Consider the following 23,749-nt stretch of genomic DNA (forward strand, 5'->3'; position numbering starts at 1 on the left):
TCTGGTAAATGAGTAGTAGTAATTCATTTTAGTTTTAAATTTGTACTTTTCTAAAGATGCATAATGTTGTACTTCTTTTCATCTGCTGTCATCCATTACATATGCTCATTTTACAGATATTATAGTGGCTTTGTTTTCTTAGTATGTGTTCTACTATGGAAGAGGAAAAACCACCTTCTATAAATGCATAAGAGTTCTGTAAAATTCAGAACTCTCCTGAGAAGGGTAGGGAAGTACCCGAGGAACTAGAAAGAGAGACACTGAGATCCTGACTTTTTCAGTGTTTTCTCTTGTACTAGGAATTGAGACACCTGCCTTCTGGAAGGCAGACCATGGAAAGAAATAATTGTTATTGACATATATGTCACTTTACCCAAGTTCCAGTTTAAAATGAAAATGCATGTATGTTGTATGGATGCATACACATTTCATTGCAATTATCATAGTTTCATAGGCTAGTCCCTTGTAGTAATTTAGTTTCTGTTTCCTTGAAACTGTAGATTCTGGGCCATAGCAATAGCACAGTAGGTAGGGCATTTGCCTTGAACATGGCCAAGCCAGGTTTGATCACCATCATCCCATATGGTCCCTCAAGCACTGCCAGGAGTAATTCCTTAGTGTAGGGCCAGGAGTAACCCCTGATTATTGCTGGTTGTTACCCACCTCTCGCCTACACACCAAAAAAAACCCTGTAGATTCTGATTTTTGGTTAAATACTTCAAAATCAAATGATTTAATCACATGTAAAAAATGATGAGTTAATAGAATTTATTTCTCTTCCATGGAGTCTAGTCAAATCCCATCTGTAAAATAAATCAGCATTTGATCATCTCAGAAATTACAAATTTAGTCGCATGATTTTCTGTTTTAATTAGGAGTAGAAATGAGTTAAATTATGAATTGATTTCCCTCTTTTATAATTGTCCAGAACATTTAGACATTTTGACTTGGCTTTTTCCTAAGATCCCGTGCTTTTCCATGGCATTTTTGTACCCTGAATGTATGCACTCTGAGAATATAAACCTCAAAAAGCTATATAGTTCACAACACAGTAGCAAGGTGGTGGTGCCTCAACCCTGACCAGCAAATTGTATATGACATTTCTAAACTAAAGTCTAAATTAGACAAACAAAGGAAATATACAAGCAAATGAAAAAAGACTTTAAGTTGATGCTCTATTTAAAAACTTTTAGGGAAAAGAAATTAGGAGAAAACCATAAAGAAATTTGTATTCTGGATGATTCCAGGAAGTTACGTGTTGAAATAATGATTATGATGGAGCGATAGCACAGCGGTTAGGCGTTTGCTTTTCACTCGGCAGGCCCGAGTTCGATTCCTCCGCCCCTCTCGGAGAGCCCGGCAAGCTACCGAGAGTATCGAGCCCACGCAGCAGAGCCTGGCAAGCTACCTGCGTGTATTGGATATGCCAAAGACAGTAACAATAAGTCTCTCAATAAGAGACGTTACTGGTGCCCGCTCGAACAAATCGATGAGCAACGGGATGACAGTGACAGTAAATATTATTGTCAGCTACCATTTATTGTACTCACTATGTATGTCATTGACTTCAGTTCTTTGCGTGCATCAGCTAATTATCACATGAGGAGAATGTAGTAATATGTCCATTTATTACGGGAGTAATCTATAGATTGTTCAAAGACAGGTAGTTGGTGGGAGGTAGGTGGATCTGGGATCTGAACCATGCAGTTTGGCAAAACTAATCTGGTGGCTATTACAGTAGTCCACATGAGAACAATGGCTTGAATTGTACCCTATTAATCTAAAACTACACTCATAAAATAATATTCTCCAGTGTTATTATCCTTATTTGTGAGATCTGGTTTATAAAGTTATATAAAAAATGTTTTCCAAATATACTTTATTATTTCATTGGTATCAACCTGGGTATCCTTCTTGGCTTAAAAAAACTCATAGTCTTCTTTCCATGAATTCCATATTAATGTGGTCTGGCTTCTTATCCACAGAAACATTTATAAATCACTCACTTGATCAAGGCATTAGTATAAATCTGCTAATGGAATTGAGTTAAAAAGCCAAAGCTTTGTTTGGATCGCACATTTGCATAGACAAGTAGTAAAGATTCTACTAGGATATGACTTGAAAAGTTATGTTCTATGGCGTAAAAATATATTTCATCATGTTCTTCATGGTTTTGCTCTGATTCCATGCCAGTAATAGAGAAATTTGTGAGCATTCTGCAGTTTTTGTTTTTACATTTAATTCTTTGACTAAGAGAAAAGCTCTAAAAGTACTTTAACATAAACCTCGTTCCTATCAGCAAGTTTAATCAAGTTTTTAGTTAATTGACATTCAGATAGAGCCAAAACATTTCAAGAGTAACATACTTATTTAGAACCCACTGAGTTAACAGATGGTTATGGACCAATGCAAAAGTTAACAAAAAGCAAAGTTGTATCATTGTTAGACTGAAAAGTGGCATTTTTATCAATGTTTTTCATGTTTGTGTGTGAGACAGAGGTTGGTTCAGCACCAGATGCTGATCACATAGCAACAGTGGATTTGTGAGATTATAAAGCTGAGGGAAAAATGAGGGTTAAACACATGGTACAATAGAGATTACTTATGCTAATGAATTTTATAATTTTTCTAGACAGGTTTGGATTAATGCTTATCCTGAATAAAAGATTATGTTAGGTTTGATTGTCACCATAAACAAATATTGAGCAGATCATTTATGTTCTGCATGAGTCAAGATTCCTAAAGGTTCAGCATAGCACTGTAGCACTGTTGTCCCATTGTTCATCTACTTGCTCGAGCGGCGCCAGTAATGTCTCCATTGTGAGACTTGTTGTTACTGTTTTTGTCATATTGAAACGCCATGGATAGCTTGCCAGGCTCTCCAAAGAAGGTTCAGCATAAACTGGAGAAAACTAACCTATCCCTAGCTATGCATGGGTGTGCTGGAATTTTCTGAAGGGGTGAAGGATGTATCTCTGTGTCACAGACTTCATTAACCAAGCTTTGAAGGAGCAATTTGGGACTGTTGTATAACATTGAGTTGTCCTTACTTCTCCTTCAGGAAGCTTAAGGTTTATTGAGCTACTCCCACAACAGTGCCTCTGAGGCACACCCAATTCCATCAAGCATTAAGAGTCCTGTATTGCTTTTCTCTTCCCCTTATGTCACTTGCATGGTTTAACAATGTCCTTTTTGTATAGACACAGGAAGACAGTTCATGTTATGCTTTTATAACATGGGAGTTAATTGAGTCCAAATAATATTTACTCCTGGGCATCCATATTTACTTGATTTAAGCCTCAGTTGCCGTTACTTCCTAGCACTCCAAAAGCAGGGTCCCGATGAAGGGACTGGATGGACCCAGGGCAAGTGATAAGCTACCCTGGCATCAAAAAGGGGCAAGCTAAGTGCCACAAGAAGTATAATAAGCTAAGAGCATGGTCATGTGACAAATTCTGTCATGACCCAAAAAGAAGTTACTGAATAAGGACCGTGCTGGGTTTAGAAAAGAGTAACTTGGCCTGAGGACTGTATTCTGGCACATAGAGCAAGATGTCCCCAGGATGAGCCAACCTTTAAGCTTAATACATCTCTTACTATGTTCATACAAAATGACTGGAAATAGCATAAGATGTAAACGTACTATGATTGTTTAAATAGATTACTAGATGAGGAAAGGAGAAAGCAATACACCCTAGATAAAATCCCATCCTTGAGTGGGTTTCCTAGTAATCTGAAGTGCTGAACCTTGAGATGAGATTTTGTCCTTGAGTTAATCTTTTAGAACTTCCCTTGAAAGAGTAGCTTTACCTCTGTTTGTTGTTATAACAATGTTCAACCCCACCTATGTGTACCTCACCCTTCATGATTTCTATATAACTCTGCTGTAAGGGGGAAGGGGGAATATAATGAAGGAGAGGACTTTAAGGAGTACGAGGAAGCTAAGATAATGGAACTATGATGACTGGTACTACGACCAAACTCCTTCTACAATTGTGCTGTAAGGGAAGAGATCGGACTACACTGGGGAGGAGAGAGAAATAAACCCTTTACCAATAAGACTGGGGCTCTGTTTCTCCGTTTCCCCGGTCTCTGTCCATCCGTTGCCATGGGCCGGCCAGGGGAACAGTTCTCAGCCACTGAACACTCGAATTCCACATGTGCTCACACTTTTCTTGGGAAACTCACGTGAGACCTCATTTGTCAAGTCTAGCAGTTGCTCCCTCACTTGTAAAGAGCACCATCTCTCCATCAGTGTCTGTCTTAGAATTCACCTCTGTCACCTTATAGTTGCCTGGGTTTGCGTGGAAGAAATGAGGAGTATCCTGGGTAGATCATGCACCCATACTTCAGCCAATGAAAGAGTCCGCCTCACAATGTTTGATCTTGCTTTTCAGAATGTGGGCAAAGTGGGTTTTGCTTATTCTTCTGGTGAATCTCAGTGTTTTTACTCACCGCCTTAAGATGTTGAACATATTCTAGACTATGTACTAATTCATTTGTTAGGTATATTTTGGGGGGCCATGCACTTTTTTAGAAGACTGTGCCTTCTGTGCATGACTATCATTTAAACAACAAAATAGCTATTTTTAAAAAACCTTTAAAGGCAGGCACTAAAAAAGACATATCACTTTTATGGGATTCTTTCAAAATATATAATCACCTCGGTCTGGCAATGAGAACATTAGACAACCCAATGCCAACAAATACTAGATCATTTTAAACATGTTAGAAAGGCAAATACAAAATAAATGAAAAGAATTCTTTAAAGACAGTATGACTGTGTCATGCAAGTTAGGAGATATCAATGACTTAACCTCTGCAATTTTACTCCCCAGAAATAATGAATCTTCATGTCTTAAGGTAGACTAAGTGTTTCTCATTGCATTTATATTTTCGTGCATTTTTAGGAAACATAGTCTACTATTATGTCTATTGTTACCTGGTTTATTGACATAGAGGTCTACTGTGAAAAAAATTCTCTGAATATTATTTTAAATTTTATTATAATTTTCTATTAAGGCATCCTGATTTACAAAGTTATTTATAGTTGGTTTTTAGTCGTACAATGTATCAACACTAATTTCTTCACCAGTGTCAACTTCCCTCCACAGTGTCTTCCGCTTCCTTCCCCCACCCTGCTCCCAACGTTACTCTTTGAAAAACATTTTTTTTTTACCATTTTCATTGACGTGCCTGGATTTATAATACTGTGCATTATACTTTTCATACAGGTATCATACCAACACCACACCTGCTCCCAGAATGCCCACTTCCGGTGCCCCAGGAGCCCCTCCCCAGCCACCCCAGCCCATTATGTAAGCTCATTAATATAGACAAAATATCCAGCTCCAGTTACTGGCCATTTGTTGTTCTCTTACCATTTTTTTTATATCCCATTCATAAGATAGACCTCTTTTAAAAAATTGTCGTGGAGGTATTGACATATTCACATATATTAGAAAATTAAAGCTGTCTTGAAAATTCACAAAATTACAAGTTGAAATTTTTATAATATTTCTTAAATTCTCTTTTTTTCTCATTTTCTCTGTATTTTCTCTTCTTTGATTGCTGGAGTTGTATAACTTGTCTGCAGCTCACTGATTAGATTTTCAGCTTTATGTATTCAGCTGCTGGAAAACTTGCTTCTGTGTTCTTTAGCTCCTTCATTTCTACTTGAGTCAGTGCTTTCATTTTTTTTCTATCAAAGTGTCTACAAGTTTATTGAATTTTCTGTACACATTATTTTTTCAGATAACACTGAGGATTATTCTTCAAAAGTTTTCTCTGGGAAGCTTAGGAAGAGGTGGACTTTTGTTACTGTCCATTGATGTTGCTGATTTCTTTATTTTTCATTATTCCTATTTCTGTCTGGGAACAAAGATAAAGTTCCAAGTTATCCTCAGCAGTCATCAGGTGCTGCCATTTTCAAGATCAGGCGAGTACTTGTGACTCTACTAACTTGTTGCAGTAATGTGACCATCAAGCTCCTTTCACCAGCTTGAAACATTTCACAAACAGGTGAAATGTTTATACTGAGACTAGAGAGACAGTGCAGTGTTTAGGGCATTTGCTGAGCCAGGTTTGATCTCTGGCATCGCATATTGTTTCCTGAATGCTGAGCCAGAAGTAAGCCCTGAGCACTGCCAGGCATTAACCCCACATACGCAAGGAAGAGAAGGAGGTAGGGATGGAGGGGAAAAGGAGGGAAAGCAGGAAAAATGGAAGGGCTAAGTTTCAGATCAGAATTTCCCCAAGGTGCCCAAGTCCTTATGTCCAGAACCCTGATTGGCAACTAGTAGCTCTCTATCTTGATGGCTACTCCATGCCTCTTCTCTGCAATTCTGGGTGACCTGTGCACCACCAACCATCTTTCAATCCCAGGTGCACCCCCTTCTGCACCTCCCTCACATGGTGCCTCAGACTCAAACTCTTGCAGCACCCATCCTGTTTCTCAGCGCTGGGCAGCCTGTAAGCCAAGAGTACTCTATTCAACACTTGGGTGTCCACACATACTGCATGCCTGCCTTTCTCCAGTCCTGGGGCACTTGCATGTGTTGGAAAGAGCGCCCGCTTGTTTCCACTTCACAGTGGTCTAGGAGACTCCCTGCAGTTTCTCTCAGGGGACTGGCTTTGCAGCCAATTTAATCCCCTGTGATGTTTGCTGCTATGTGCCTCACTAACGTTCCAAGTAAGCCCCTGGTATCTCTTCAGAAACAGGTAGCGGGATCAGGAGAAGCAGCTGAGGATCTTCCCTGAAGCTTTCCTGTCCTCAGACTATCATGGTAGGCATGGCACCAGGTCACCAGACATGAAGAAAATCTCTCTCCCTGTGGGCTCTGAGTAACCCTGCCTAGCCCGACCTCCACCCCTACCCCCCATCCCCAAGCTCCCTGGGAGTTTCTTGTGCATAAATGCAGACCTCAGACTCAACAGCACTGCAGCTCCTGGTCCTGCCCAAGGCTGTACTTGGGGATGCTCTCTTCTTAGTTCTGTCTCCTGGCATCAGTTCCCTTTCTCTAGGCTGTGGTCAAGCTCCGTTAACTATACCTCAACTCTCTAGTCCACTACTCTCCCTAATGGAGAGAAACCAACTCTGTAGATGGTCACTGGTCTGTCTGGCCCTTCAAAATCTTCTTTAGATAGGACTGGGGGTTTTTTTGTTTTGTTTTTGTTGTTGTTTGTTTGCTTACAAATTCTGGAGCTTTTTCATTTTGCTCCATAGTTCTTTATTCTGGTCCACATCCTCAACCTTTATTTGTTACTTTTTCCCCCATTCCTTCCCTTGCCTTCTTGTTGTCAGTGTTGACATGTGCCCGGGATCACACACTTGGTGGTGGCACTTCCACTTACTTTGTTGCAGTCTGCTGTTGTACTTGAGGCACCAGTCATCTCACCAGCAGTGCCGGAAATCGCTCTCAGCAACGTAGGATGGGATTGAAGCACTATGCCAGCTCTGTCACTGAGCTATAACCCCAGGACTCCCAAAATCTCTTCTGCTTGTTTAAAAAGCAGAAACCAGTATATCAATTCTCTGCTTAAAATTAACATTTTATTTACACCATATGTTTTGTTTTACAGAGCAATTTGAGACTTACAGGAAGTTGAGAAAATTAAAGAGTTTTCATATATTGAGCTTCCTTTTCTTCCCTATTATTAATACCTTGTTAGTGTGGCACATTTATTACCACTGAACCAATATTTCAGCATAAGTAACAACAGTTCTAAAGTCTACATTAGGATCACTGTGTGTTGAACAATAAGTTTTGACCAGTATATGATGTAATGCATATAAAATTACATATCACCAGAATAATTTCCTTACCATAAAAATTCCCAACACACTATTCATTCCTCCTTTCTCTCCGCCCCCTCCCATATACACAACTGGCAGATATCAAATCCCCCCACCCTCACACTCCCCACGGTTTTGCCTCTCAGAATGTTTGAAGGTGCAATTTTACACACTGTGTGTAAACAAATACTTGACACACTGTGTGTAAACAAGTACAGTTCTAATACACAGTATGAAGAAAATAGCATTGTTCAATTAAGTAGCTTCCAAAGTATGTCAAACGAACAGCCTTAACAGTTCGTTACTTAATAATAGCATCCAAAAGGCCGTTATTGTCATACTCCACAATGCACATCAGTTGTATAGTTTTCAAAATTTTAACCACATACAAAAAATACAATTTAATTAGGAGCAATATTTTAAATATTAAAACTGCTAATCAAGACATACTTTATTTTGCTTAATTAAGTAAAAAATTCATGTATACAGTTGCTCACATAGGAGGTAGGTGATAGGATTGATACAGCTCCTAGGATGGTCACAGGATAAATGGGAAAGTATAAAACACTTTGGCAAGTATTGATTATTGAGAAAAGTGCTAGACTTTAAGGATTTATGTAAACCAATGTGACAGACACATTGGTTTTATGTATTCATTTTTATGTGGACATTTATTTGACTAAAGGTATAACATAAAGATGAACTTCAAATATTAGAAACCATGTGTCCGGTGTTAGTTCTCTCTTGTAGTATGTGCTTATTTTTGACTGAAGGAAAATACCTTAAATTTGTCTTTCAAATTTTATAGACATTTTATATATTTGAAGTCTTTGCAACTATTTGCTTCCAGATCAATTTGGACTGTGCATGATATTTTGCATAGCCTTCCAGATTAAAAGGATGGTAGAACAGCTTGTGCATAGACCTTGGGTCTAATTTTTGAAAACCTATGTAAGCTCTGACTGGATAGTTTCTGAAGTGTGTCTTTATAGTTTCTTAAATAGTGAAGCAGATATTTGAGGAAATATATATTGTTGGTATGAAATTAAAAGAGGGTAAAAACTATTGTTTTTTTTCTGGTTTGGTTTGGTTTTTGTTACGTAACACTAGCTGCTTCAGGAGTCATTTCCACTTTGGAATTTCATTATTCTCAATAAATATTCTGTCTTCTGAATCAACTATGGGCACTGGGTATGGTTTTTGTTGTTTTTTGTGGGTTTTTTTTTTGGTAGCATTACGGTGATTTCTTTCCTCCCTAAATATAATGATGAAGATAGATTTCTTGTAATATATCATTGATGGTTCATCAATTGAAATAGCACTATATTTTTTCCAGAAACTATTCATAGTTGTGACAAGATGTTTAATACTTTTAGACTTATTCATACCAGAATGGACACAGCTGTAATAAATGATGACCACCAAACTTTGTAACAATAAAATGGCTTTCTAATGTGTGTCTCCAGCTCTGAGTATTAATATTCCCCTGAATTTCTGAACGCCACTCTTTCCCCCCCCACACACACACAGAAATCTGTGAAGACAGATATTGACCAAATGACAGGTATAGAGGTAGGAGAAAGCTGCATTAAATTAGAATGTGACAAAAAATTTCAAAATCTTTGTCACAATGCAGCGTTCAAGTAACATTAAGTAGAACAGTATAAGTAGACCAAGAGAATCAATATGCTGAAAGGACCTTTTTAAACTTGCTGGTTTTAGAAGCAAGTTTACCCTTGCTTAGTAGCACGTGCTCAGTGGCAGCTTCTACTTCAGGCCTCATGGTACTACCATGTGTGAGGTGACTTCCTGCTTAGCCTTTAGATTTAGAATGCTGAAGGTTATATTCCAGAAAACCATGAGAGCAAAGCTAAAGTATTAGATCCACAGTTCTTTGTAGTGTTTATGTCATTTCAAACTATGTGTATTTAAACAGGAGCACATATTTTGTAAATTAACATGAAGATAAATATGTCCTAAAAATGGAAAATAGTCTTGACACCTATTTTCTCTATTTCTATCACTTCTCAGATTAATTTTGTTTCGCTTAAATTTTTCCCCTCAGAGATCTGTTGGGTTTTTTTTTATATAATTTAATTTTACCATAGAGCGTTGTGGGGAAATAAAACCTTCTGATAGGGTTAATCTGGCTACACAGATAGCCATGGGGGTATGGTCATAATCATGATCTTTGACTGGATCTAAGCTAGTAATATCTTGTGATTAATCAAAATGGGCTGCATTGCATTTAGTATATTCACAGATGGGCCAGGGAATCATCAGAGTTCTTTTGAATATTTTTTTTAAATCCCTTCTAGGATAAATTTTTTTTTTACTTTAATCAGATTGAGTTTACCAAATAAATCAATAGGAAGAAATTTTAAAGTACAGCTTTGCTGGTATTATAGAATTTTAAAAAGAAAAATAAAACTTACTCTTTGATACAATGTGTCTTTATTTCATCGTACTTGCTTCACACATTTTTGTTTTCTTATAAAATTTTACAAACATTCCTCTTCATTTGTATTTGAATAAAAACATAAAATGTAGTATCAAAATAAGGACTGGAGAGATGTTCCAGTGGGTAGGGCGCGTGCCTCACACATGGGCAGCCTGAGTTCCATGCCCAGCACTACATAAGGTCCCAGGGCCCTGCCAAGAATGATACCAGAGCACAGAGCCAGATTACACCCTGAGCACAGCCCGAAAACCAAAACAAAAAAATAAAATCCTGCATCAAAGTGTACTTCATGGAAACAATGGTATCAAGATGTACTTTCTAGAAAAATAATATTAGAGGTCTATTTTGTTTGGGTTTTTTGTTCCATGCTTGTTTTCTTTTCTTTTTTGCTTGTTGACCACATTCAGCAGTGCTCAGGGCTGACTCCAGCCTTTGTGCTCAGGGAACATGCAGGCAGCATTTGGGAGACTCTGTGTGGTGCAGGAGATCAAGCCAGGGTCAGTCATGCACAAGACAAGTGTCTTAATCCCTGTACTATACCTTCAGTTAAATATTTAGGTTTCAATTGCTCTCGGCATAAAAGTTTTTTTAAGATATTAATTAGCCCTTTTCTAATTATGTAATTCCAGTCTAACTGACATCTGATAACAAAGAGCTTGACTCTGGTAACTAAATTACTTGAAATCTTTCTAAAATCTGGAGTGCAGCAAGAGGTCTCCTACACAAACTGCTTACTGTATGTGTCTGTTATCTCAGACAGCCTTTGGACCTTAAAAGAAAACGATTTCATAAAACAAACATGAAAATTTTTTTTGAGAATTAAAAAGCTGTTCATGATTGAATTTTAGCCATACAGTATTCCAACACCCGTCCCTCCACCAGTGTGCATTTCCCAGCATCAATGTGTCCCCAGGTTCCCTCCCGTCACCCCTACCCCTCACCCCCTGCCTGCCTCTTTGACAGGTGCTTCTCACCCCCTGCCTGCCTATTTGACAGGTGCTTTTCTTCTCTCTCTCTCTCTCTCTCTCTCTCTCTCTCTCTCTCTCTCTCTCTCTCTCTCTCTCTCTCTCTCTCTCTCTCTTTCTCTCTCTCTCTCTCACACACACACACACACACATTGTGGTTTGCAGCATTGATGCTTAATATCCCTTACCTACTTTTAACCCTCAGATCTTGTCCAGCGTGTTCATTCCCAGCTATTATTGTCATAGCTGTCACTTCTTTATCTTACCTACCCTCTGTCCCTACACACTTGTGATTAGTTCAAACCATTGACCAGTACTCCTAACCCCTGTTTACCCTGGCCATGGATATTATTCTTCTATTATATATATATATACATATATATATTATATGCCACAAATGAATGCAGTCATTCTATATCTGTCCCTTTTTTTCTGACTCATTTCATTGAGCGTGATACTCTCCATGACCATACATTTATAGGCAAAGTTCATGACTTCATTTTTTTTTCCGAAAGCTGCACAATATTCGATTGTGTAGATGTGCTGTAGTTTCTTTATCCATTTGTCTGTTCTTGGGCACTCAGGTTGTTTCCAGATTCTGACTATGGTGACTAGTCAGAATGAACATAGAGGTGCGGATGGTGTTTCTACTGTGTGTTTGGGGCCCACAGGATATAACAAACATGAAATTTTAAAACAAACCAAAAGAAGTAAATTGAACTGTCTACACCAGAGCTACACATGCTGGACAAAACTCAATAAACCTATGTCTGTTGTTCTATAGTCTTCGAATTAAGTAATTGGTAAAAACCTGGAATTTAACAACCTACTTTTGAGGCTGAATTACTGTCTCATCTGTACCAAAACAAGAATGATTTTTTTGTCTCTTTTTTTTCTAATAGGAGACCTGGTGAACCTCCCTTGATTAAAGGCTGGATTCCTTACATTGGACAGGCTCTGAAAATACAAAAAGATCCCTTTGGTTTCTTTAAAACTCTTCAAAGCCAACATGGTGACATTTTCACTCTTCTCATTGCTGGTAAGCACAAGCTCTGTAAATACCATACACGTGTCATAATTGCCTGCCGGTCCTATCTATCATATCTGTTCACTTATTTTTTAAAAATTTCAGTGCCAGAGTGATAAACATAGTGTGTAGTTTGCTTGCCCTACATGGTGCTGACATGGGTTCAGTTCCTGACCTGGTTTTAATCCACAGCATCCCATATGGTCCCCCAGCCACTGCCACAAATAATTCCTGAATGCAGATCCAGGAGTAATCCCTGAGTACCCCCTGGTGCAGCCCCCAAACTAAGAATAATAAATAAAAGTCAGTTATATTTTACTTGTATAATCCTGTTTTAAAATTTTGAATCCTATGTTCAAATGGTTAGATGCAGTAAAGTATTAAAATTGGCATTTTTATTTTTAATGCATTTTTCAAATGATTCATGTGATATATCAAAATAGTTTTGTATCTTTGTTTTGTTTTGGTTCACATCTAGCAGTGCTCAGGGCTTATTCCTGGCTCTGCGTCTAGGGATCACTCCTGGCTGGGCTCAGAGGACAAAATGAAATATTAGGAATTGGACCCAGGTCAGCTATGTGCAAGGAAATCCCTTGCCCACCGTACTATCACTCCAGGCATAGGAGTTTTTAATTTCTAGTGGTGAGTTATGTATTTAAACTGCAATAGCAGACAGCTATAGTTGAATATGTACTAATACTTACGTTTAATTTAAATAAATTCCAGTAAAGAAGTCCTGTTAATATTATGGTTCTAATGATCAGTTTGCAATATAGCTCATTTGGGAAATACAAAATGAGCAACAGAATCTTCCACCCTTGTCCCATAATGTGACTACTGAGTGTATGTTCTTTTATGATGAGCAAATGATTGTCATCCCCAAAAGCCTCAAGGGACATGGATGTCATCTTAATAAAGAAATTAAAAGGTACATCTTTTCATGAGAAACCACATAAATTCGTGACCTGTCACAGAAAATAGTTCTCTAATTGGTTTTGTGTGGTGGTACAGCAGAGTCATTTTCCCTAGATGTCATTCTAGCGAAGCACCACTGTACATCATTGTCAAAAGCCAGTGAAATCTCCCTAATAAGAGAATACTATAATCTGGTCATCCTCATAAAATAAAAAAGTTGGTTCGTGTTCCATTCTTTCAACCAGTATGTGTGACTTAAAACTTCAAGAAATTCCATTAAAAAGCCATCTAGCCAAGGAGATTACAAGCTTATAACTATTGAGATTCTATTTTAAATTCACACTGGGTTTGGGTTTCTGTTTGTTGATTGAACAGTTCTATTCTAAAGAGTTAACCTGTTTTCCGAATTCCCCAGGTATGTCTCTACCTAGCATTAAATCTTTGAAATAAATAACATCAAATTTTAACTTATGCAATCTTGATGTAAAATTTATTATATGTGTAACTCATTATAATTTTTGTAAATAATTAATGACACAGTTTGCATCATGTAGCTACTTTGACAGTAAAAACAATGTTGAGCAGTGAAGGATCATGTGTGGGTAGGTCATATGAAGTGCTAGAAAATTTCTTAAACCTAGTCTTAAGAAAATAGTTTGATTATTTGTTTGTTTGGGTTTCACAGTGGCAATGCTCAGAGTTTACTCCTGGATTTGAACTCGGAAATTAGTCCTGGTAGTGCTCAGGGGACCATATGGGATGCTGGGTATTAAAAACCAGGTCAGCCACTTGGAAGGCAAGCACCCTACCCACTTGACTATATCTCTGGCCCCTAAAATTTTGACAAAGAAAGTAACTGAAAAACGTACCTCGTTTCAAATTTACTTCTCAATTTTATTTTGTATATATGCAAAATAAATACTGTCACTGTCACTGTCATCCCATTGCTCATCAATTTGCTCAAGTGGGCATCAGTAATGTCTCCATTGTGAGACTTGTTGTTACAGTTTTGGCATATTGAATTAGCCATGGGTAGCTTGCCAGGCTCTGCCATGCGGGCGAGATACTCTCCGTAGCTTGCTAGGCTCTCTGAGAGGGGCAGAGGAATTGAACCCAGGTCAGCCAGCGAGCAGGGCAACACCCTACCCGCTGTGCTATCGCTCCACCACCCTGAAAGCGCCCATTGCATATATATATATATATAATTTTTAGAGCTGTCATTTGTCTGAAAATATAAAGATCAAAATTGGGTTAACTTTTATATATACATATCAAAAGTTAACCCAATTTTGATCTTTATATTTTCAGACAAATGACAGCTCTAAAAATTTTTAAATCAATATTTCATATCATCTGCCCACAGCATTCTTATCTCTTTTAAAAACATGGCAAAGGATAGATATTGCTTCTACCTTATGATCTTTGTGAAATAGGCAACTTGCCTATTTGACACTTGTCAATCATTTAAAAATATCACACTGGTACAAAAAGTTAATTTTTCTCTAAGCATACATGACCTTCAGGATAACTTTTAAGATTTTCTTTGTTAAAAAATTTATATTCATTTTATGAATGTATATGTGTTTTCCTAACTGTCTGATTAAGGATTACAAAGAAACTCTGGTTTTGCATCTCACATTAGCAGATGGTGGACAGATGGTTTAAATTAATATTAATTTTGGAAAACTTAGCTTAAATTGTTTATACTGAAGATTAAAAGTTGGAAAGCCAGCTAATATCTCTAGGGTTATTAGGACTTCCAAACCCACTTGAAAAGTGAAATCCAGAAAATCAAAATATCTACTTTCAAAGCAATCCACATCTTAATTAGGAAGACAGTAGGTAAAACACAATACTTGACAATGACAAGAATCCAAATATGAATGAGAAATGGAAAATATAGATCCCAAAGTAAAAGAAGCTGGAAAAGAGTGAGAATTTTAGCACAAATAAGTTGCTTTCGTTAATTTTTTTGTGATCAGAAAGCATCTCTAGTTTTCAAATCTATTTACTTAGGCACCATGATTTACAATATTGTTAATAGTAATTTTTCATGAATACAGTTTTGAGACTGTAGAATTAGTACAGCATCTAAGGCACTCACTTTGCAGGCAGCCAGCCTAGGTTCAATCCCCTGCACCCCACATTGTCCCTTAAGCATTGCCAGGAGTGAACCCTAAGCACAAAACCAGGAGAAACCCCTGTGTACAGCCTGGTTTGGCACAAAACCAAAAACAAAAAATACATAGCTGTGGGGCTAGAGAGATAGTAGAGCTGATAAGGTGCATGCTTTTCACGCAGCTGACCCCTAACCCTGTATACAGTCCTCTGAGCACTGCAGCACCAGAGTGAATCCTAAGCATAGAGCCAGGAGTAATTCCTGAGTACAGCAAGGTGTAGCTCCTAAGTCCCAAAATAAAATGTTGCCACCCCACACTCACCACCTGTTATCAGCACCCCTTCAATACTAACTAACTCTTGTCTCCTTTATCTGTCTGTCTGTCTGTCTGTCTGTCTATCTGCCTCTCTCTCTCTCTCTCTCTCTCTCACACACACACACACACACACAACACACACACGCCCACACACACACACACACTCTCTTCATGAATTAAATTCTTTGGCAGACTCTAAGAATCTGTTATCAGTGACCATTATTTTCATCATATTATTATTTTATACTCCACATATAAGAGAGATCACATATTTGTTCTCCTGCTAAGTTTGCTCAGCGTGATACCCTCTAGTTTCATCCAACTTGCAGCAAATTGTAGGATTTCATCTTTTCTTAAAGCTGAGTAGTACTCTATAATGTACATATACTACATTGGGGCGGGGGAGGGGGAGGTGAGCAACACCCAGCAGTGCTCAGGGCTTACTTCTGATTCTGCAGTCAGAATCACCTCTGGCGGTGCTCGGAGGACAGGGTGGAATACAAGGGTCAAATCCAGGTCGGCTGCATTCAAAGCAAGAGCCCTACCCACTCTACTATCTCTCTGGCCCCTGTATACTACAATTTCTTTATCCACTCCTCTGTTCTTGCTCACAGCGTTCTTACCAGCTCTTGACTGTTGTGAATTGTGCTTCAACAAGTATAGGAGTACAAGCTGCTTTTCAAATTTATGTTTTAGTGTTTTGGGGTTAAAAAAGTGGTATCTCTAAGTAATATGGAAACTCAGGTCTCAATATTTTTAGAAGTTCCCATACTGTTTCATAGATGTTAAACTAGATGACATTTCTACCAACAGCGAATGCAGGTTCCCTTTTCACAACATCCCCACCGGCACTATTGTTTTCTTTCTCTCTGTCTCTCTCTGTCTCTCTTTATTTGTTTTTTATTAGGAGTTCCTACACAGTGGTGGTGGTCCTGGCTCTATGCTCAGGAGTCACTGCTGGCATTGCTCAAGAAACAAATGCAGAGCCAGAGATTAAACCCAGGTCACAATCATGTAAGACAAGAGTCTTCGCCCCTGTACTAGTTGTACATCCTTTCCCCCCCACCCCCAATATATGCCATTTTCTAATATATGCCATTCTCACTGCTGTAGATGATATTTCATTGTTTTGATTTGCATTTCTCTGATAATAGTAATGAAGAGCACTGTTTCATAAAATTATTTATTATCTTGATAGTCTTCTTTAAGGAAATATCAGTTCAGCTCCTTTCACCATTTCTTGATGTTTTATTTCTGTTGAGTTCTGTGAGTACTTTATAAATCTTGGATTTTTGTCCACTCTCAGATGTATGGTAAAAAAATATTTTCTCCCATTGACTAGGGTGTCTTTTTATTCTAGTCATTATTCTTTCACAGTGCAGAAATTTTTTAATCTGGTTGTACCCTTTATTTTGCTTCTCTTTTTATCACTAATGGTACTGAATTAGGCATTAGAAGATGCCTCTGAAGTTGATATCATGTAGAGTTCTGCTATACTTTCCGTGATATACTCTATAGATTTGCATGTAATATCAGGGTCCTTAATCCACTTTAAACAAACTTTTGAAGGAACTTTTGTGTATAGTGTGAGATAGGAATAAAAATTTATATTTTTTGCATATGACTTACCAATTTTCCTAGCATGTCTTGAAGAGGTTTACCAGGCTCCATTTTAAGCATCTAGCTTCTTTGTCAAAGATTAATTTACCATATATCTGAGAAGTTCTCTTCCATGGATATAATGGTACCCACGGTTGTGTTAATCCTTCCAATCCAGAGGGAGGAATTTCCTGTGTCTTCTATGATTCTCTGTCTAAGACTTTCACTTCCCTTGTTAAACTTATTCCCAGGAATTTGATTTGTGGGGCACAACTTTGAAATGCACTGTTTTATTTCCCTCTCTCTTCGACCTCATTATTTGCGTAGAGAAATATAATGATATCTCTATATAGACTTTGTATCCTTCCACCATACTGTATGTTTTTTTTTAGGAGAATTTTAGTTTTAGGATGTTCTCTGTTTAGTATCATATCATCGGTATTTATAAGTTGACTTCCTTTTTTGTTTTGTTTTGTTTTGTTTTCGTTTTGGGTCACACCTGGCAATGTACAGGGGTTACTCCTGGCTCATGCATTCAGGGATTACTCCTGGCCATGCTCAGGGGATCATATGGGATGATGGGAATCGAACCTGGGTTGGCTGTGTGCCAGGCAAATGCCCTACCTGCTGAGCCCGGCAAGCTACCAAGAGTATCTCGCCCACGTGGCGTATTCACTATGCCAAAACCAGTAACAACAAGTCTCACAATGGAGACGTTACTGGTGTTTGGTTGAGCAAATCAATGAGCAACGAGATGACAGTGATACAAAAGTTGATTTCCTCTTTTTCAATTTATATCTCTTTAAAATCACTTTCCTGCTCAATTGCTGTGGCAAGGACTCCTACATGTTGAAGGCAAGGACTTACACATGTTGAGTAATAGTGGTAAGAACAGAGAAATAATAACTTTTTTAAAGAACTTTATTTGTGACAGCTAGTTATTTGAAAAAGTCATTTAACAATAGTTGGTTGGTAACCATAACCAGTTTCTACATTCAAGTTTTATTTTTTTTTATTTGAAATAAACCCCATAGTCTCTTCATATGCCAGAGAGGGAGAGGGTGAAAGAGAAGGTGAAAGGAAATATGGAGGGAGGAGAGGGGAAGGTGAGGAGAGGGACTGACCTGCATATAAACAATAATAGCTCTGAAGTGCTCACAGCCTTGACTGCAGTGAGCCCATTAGCCAGTAGTTTGTGCTCTATGCCTGAAAATAATTTTATCTCTTTGCTTTGCTTTGTTTCTTTTCTTTATCCTATATGTAGAAAATTTGTAAGTATCTTAGTGAATAATTTTTTAAATCTTAAAGATATTTAGCAAATTATTTAGTGACAGCAAAAAAAAAAAACGAGATTCACCACCTGTGAGAATACAGTTTTCCCTTAAATTATTTATTTTTCGCAAAATATGAAAACCAACTCCCCTTTATAAGTTATTTGTCAGGCAGATGCTGGTAATTTTATTTAATTAAGCTTTTATGGTAAAGCAGGTGTCATAAAATATGCCAAATACAGTTAAAGTCCATTTTGCTCTCCTAGGGCAAAAAAAAAAGAAAAAAATGTTTAAAGATTTGGCTTTGGCTTTGGAATATGACAAGAATATGTAGAATATGACAAGAATGCTAGCTTTCCCCCTCATTCCTAAGCCATTAAATAAATCAAAGGAAGTCGGATAAATAAAATCCAAGATATTTATTTTAGAAAAAAATCATAGCACATGGATATTCATGTCTATTAAAAACTTATTATGCTGTAAAATTGTAAAACAAAAACACATTTACCCTGTGTCTAGAATTAGGTTGAAAATAATTCAAAACTGTATCCCAAATCTTGTACCTAACTGAATTTAATTTCCATGATGCTGAAAGAATTGCCATAAGTAACAAGAGAGAATTTGTCACAGATATACACATATGTATGCATGCAAATACAGGGACAGCGAGATGAAGAGGAAAGTGCAGATCACTCTACAAACTTTAGTCCCTATTTATTTATATGTCTATTATTTTCTAAATTATTTTCTAACAGAGCTGGAGCGAAAGCACAGCAAGTAGGGCATTTGCCTTGCATGCAGCCAACCTGGGCTTAATTCCTCTGTCCCTCTCAGAGAGCCCAGCAAGCTACTGAGAGTATCCGGCCCACATGGCAAGCTACCCATGGCGTATTCGATATGCCAAAAACAGTAACAACAAGTCTCACAATGGAAACATTACTGGTGCCTGCTCAAGGAAATCGATGAGCAATGGGATGACAGTGAGAGTGACAGATTATTTTCTAAAAGATGATTAATAAGCATTAAAATTCCTAGAATCTTTTTATTTTTATTTGATTTTTGGGTCACAACCGGCAGTGCATAGGAGTTACTCCTGTCTTCACATGCAGGAATTACTCCTGGCGGTTCTGGGGGACCATATGGGATGCTGGGAATAGAACCCTGGTCGACCGTGTGCAAGGCAAATGCCCTACCTGCTGTACTATTACTCCAGCCCCTCTAGAATCATTTAAACATCATGTGTGTTCTTCCAAAGAAAGGCCCCATTAAAGGTCATTATTGAATGTTATCTATAAAGTGCTTCTAGTTAGAAAGAATCTTAAAACCGTACTCTAGTGAGAAGAAATTAGCACTGCATAAATGACATAGCAGGGAATGGGGAGTGATGTCTGGTCCAGGATCTGCCACTAAAAATAGGAGCATAATTTGGACCTTTAATCACATTGAACTTTCTTAAGCACTTTTGTTTCTGTTTTGGGCCACACCCACGCAGTTCTCAGGACTTACTCCTGACTCTGTGCTTAGAGATCACTCCTGGAGGTCTTGGGGGACTATATGGGGTACCAGTGATTGAACCCAGGTCCGCTATATGCAGGCAGTTGCCCTCCCCAGTGTACTATCATGATGACCTCCTCAACTCTACCTTCAAATAATGGCGGACTGAGAGAGGTGGGAGGGAGAATCTCTGCAAGGCCCCTGAAAGCTTTGAGAGTGATCATCATCATCATCATCATCATCCAGTTGATCATCGAATTTCTCGAGTGGTCTCAGTAACGTCCCCATTCATCCTAGCCCTGAGATTTTAGAAGCCTCTCTCTACTCATCTTTCCCAATGATTCTGCAATGGAGGCTCTTTCAGGGTCAAGGGAATGAGACCCAGCTTGTTACTGGCTTTGGCATATGAATATGCCATGGGGAGTTTGCAAGGTTCTCCCATGTGGGCAGGAAACTCTCAGTAGCTTGCCAGTTTCTCCCAGAGGGAGAAGTAGGCTATAAGATATCGCTTCCGGGAGCTTGCTTTTAAGTCTCTGGATGTTGGCCGTTGATGGGATTACACGGTGCTGGGGGCAGTGATACTACTTAAGTATGACTGTGTTTCTCAAAGTGCCTTTTAGTAAAAATCTGAGACCCATGTCAAAAATAGACTTGGGATCAAACCTCCTTCAACATGGTCTTCCAGCATTACTGGGTGTGCCCTAAAGTCTCCCAGATACTGCCAGGTGTGGCTCCTGGGGCCCAAAACACTTACCATGGTGGCCCAGGTAATCTCTGGCTCCAGCCAGAGAAGTACTGAACCCTCCAGGCCTCACATTGAATTGAAGGCATGGTTAGCCAAGATTGCTGAAAGGTTCCTTAAGCCTTTTCAGCACCACTTGGATGCATGCCCCTCCCCAGTTTTGTTTTTTGGTTTTTGGGTTTTTTTATTAGTGAATCACCGTGAGGTACAATTACATACTTACAAGTTTCGTGCTTGTGTTTCAGTCATACAATGACTGAGTGCCCATCTCTCCACCAGTGCCCATTCTCCACCACCAATGATCCCAGTGTCCCTCCCACCACCCCCACCCCATCCACCCCACATCCCACCCCGCCTCTGTGGCAGGGCATTCCCTTTTGTTCTCTCTGTCCTTGTGGGTGTTGTGAGTTCACGATAGAGGCATTGAGTGGCCATTGTGTTTGATCTATAGTCTACATTCGGCACGCATCTCCCAACCTGAGCGGGTCCTCCAAATACCTTTTACTTGGTGTTCCCTTCTCTAACTGAGCTGCCTTTTCCCGCAACACGTAAGGCTGGCTTCCAAGTCGTGGAGTAAGCCTCCTAGTCCTTATCTCTACTATTCTTGGTTGTTAATCTCTCATTCTGTTACTTTATATTCCACAGATGAGTGCAATCTTTCTATGTCTGCCCCTCTCTTTCTGACTCATTTAACTTAACATGATGCTTTCCATATTGATCCACTTTTATGCAAATTTCATGACTTCATCTTTTCTAATAGCTGCATAGTATTCCATTGTGTAGACGTACCAAAGTTTCTTTAGTCATCTGTTCTTGAGCACTTGGATTTTTTCCAGATTTTGGCTATTGTAAACAGTGCAGCAATGAACATACAAGTACAGATGTCATTTCTGCTATACTTTTTGCCTCTCCAGGATATATTCCCAGAGGTGGTATTGCTGGGTCAAATGGGAGCTCAATTTCTAATTTTTTGAGAAGCGTCCATACTTTTTTCCAAAAAGGCTGAACCAGTTGGCATGCCTACCAGCAATCCCTTTCTCCCCACATCCGCGCCAACTTCGGTTGCTTTTGCCCTTTTGTGTATGGGCCAGTCTTTGTGGTGTGAGATGATATCTCATTGTTGTTTTGATCTGCATCTCCCTGATTATTAGTGATGAAGAGCATTTTTTCATGTGCCTTTTGTCCATTTGGATATCTTCTTTAAGAAAGTTTCTATTCACTTCATTGCCCCATTTTCTGATGGGGTTGGCCCTCCCCAGTTTTTTAAGATAAAATAATAAAATAGACTTGCAGGTCTACTACCTGCAAGACTTATGGAATAAAACTAAATAGGAATCTATTCTTTCATCAGCACCCTTTAAATGCAATCATTTTGGAGAACACATATTTGAACGACTAAATGCTATATGAAAAGACCAAATGGGACCTCAGGAACCCCTTTGGTAACTTCAGACTGGATCAAATTCCACTTTCTGCTTCCCTTATGTTGTATTTGCAGATCTGCTATTTTGCTACACGATAATGATATGCATATTTTTTATATCTCAAGGAGAAAGAATATTAAGTAATGAGACCTCAAAAAATATTGAGTGTATGAATAAACAGAAGAGGACTTGAATGGATGTGTACTAGCTAGAAGTCCTGTTTAGTCACAAGCCAGTATATGACCTTGAATGTGTTACTAAATCTCCCTAGTCATGATTTTTCTCATCTACAAAAAATGAAAATGCTGGCATTTGTCAGTTGGCAAATGTGATTCACTGTTAGTGTTGAGTACATTCATTTGTGAGTACTTCTTCATACCATGACTTAATGTGAATTAAAAATATTTTGTCTAGCCAAATTTAGGGCAATATCATGTATCAAGGTGTATATAATCAACAATCTAATGGCATCTTACCAATTTGATTTGTTTACGTGTTTTCGTGCAAACTGATTTGTAATTGCTGTTGGGTGGAAGAGGATATTAGAAGTATAAGTCAGTGATTTGGGAACTATCATTTTAAAAGATTCGAAGAGTAATACAAATATTTAGGCACAATTTTTAAAAATATTTTATACTCCTTTTGAAAGTAATTAAAGATTCATAACATTTAATTTCAAGCTTGTCAAATTCTTCTGTCTTCCATTTTTAAAGAAAACATAAGGTTGATCTCTGAATGATGAATTATTTTAAACTGTTTCTACATGTTAATTATTAAGATTTTTCCAACTTTGATAAAAAATTTTTCAAATTCTTGGTATTTTTTGTTTTGCCACTAAACTAACCTAACTTGCTTTTTTTTTTTCAGGAAAGTATATAACATTTATCTTGGATCCTTTCCAGTTCCAGATAGTGGAGAAAAATTACAAACAATTAAATTTTCATGTATTTACTGGTAGAGTTTTATCAAAAGTATTTTTAATCAAACAGTTGATATACAACGATTCTATGAACCATGACATCCACCTCTGCTACCAGTGTCTACAAGGGAAGTCTTTGGACACGCTCGTAGAAAAGATGATACAGAATTTGAAGCAAGATTTTGGACCCCAACTATCAAAAAACACAAGTTGGACTACAGCACATATGTTTTCATTCTGCACATCGCTAATATTTGAGATCACATTTTCAACCATATATGGAAAAAGACTTGATGGCAATAAGAAAATAATTACTGAAATAAGAGACGATTTTATAAAATTTAATGACAAGTTTTCTTATTTATTATCAGACATACCCCATGAGTTTCTAGGAAATATCAAGTCTATTCGAAAGAAACTTATAAAAAGTTTGACATCAGAAAACATATCTAAGATGCATGGAGGGTCAGAAATTCTTCAAATGAGGCAAAATGTCCTAGAGAAATACTATTCACTTGAGGACACTGAAATAGGAGGTAAGAAACTTCTGAATGATTGCTTGTCTAAAATAAAATAATTTACAGTAGACCTTTGAAATAAAAAGACAAAATGGTGACCTTGAAAATTTTTATGCTCTTTCTAATTGGCTAATGATAAAATGTTTTACTCTGAAGCAACCCTCTGTGATAATTGATTTTTTTT

At 38.0% G+C, this 23,749-nt stretch overlaps 1 protein-coding gene across 1 annotated transcript in view; it reads left to right on the top strand.

Annotated features, from left to right (window-relative positions):
- LOC101548894 (cytochrome P450 7B1) overlaps positions 1-23,749 on the top strand; it is a 201,220-nt gene that overhangs the window by 148,337 nt on the left and 29,134 nt on the right. The window contains exons 2-3 of the mRNA XM_055126896.1: positions 12,124-12,260; positions 22,996-23,583. Coding sequence (XP_054982871.1) covers positions 12,124-12,260; positions 22,996-23,583 — 725 coding nt within the window. The remainder of the gene's footprint in view (positions 1-12,123; positions 12,261-22,995; positions 23,584-23,749) is intronic.

This window comes from Sorex araneus, chromosome 2 (assembly GCF_027595985.1).
Source record: "Sorex araneus isolate mSorAra2 chromosome 2, mSorAra2.pri, whole genome shotgun sequence".
In the NCBI taxonomy this organism is placed as follows: domain Eukaryota; kingdom Metazoa; phylum Chordata; class Mammalia; order Eulipotyphla; family Soricidae; genus Sorex; species Sorex araneus.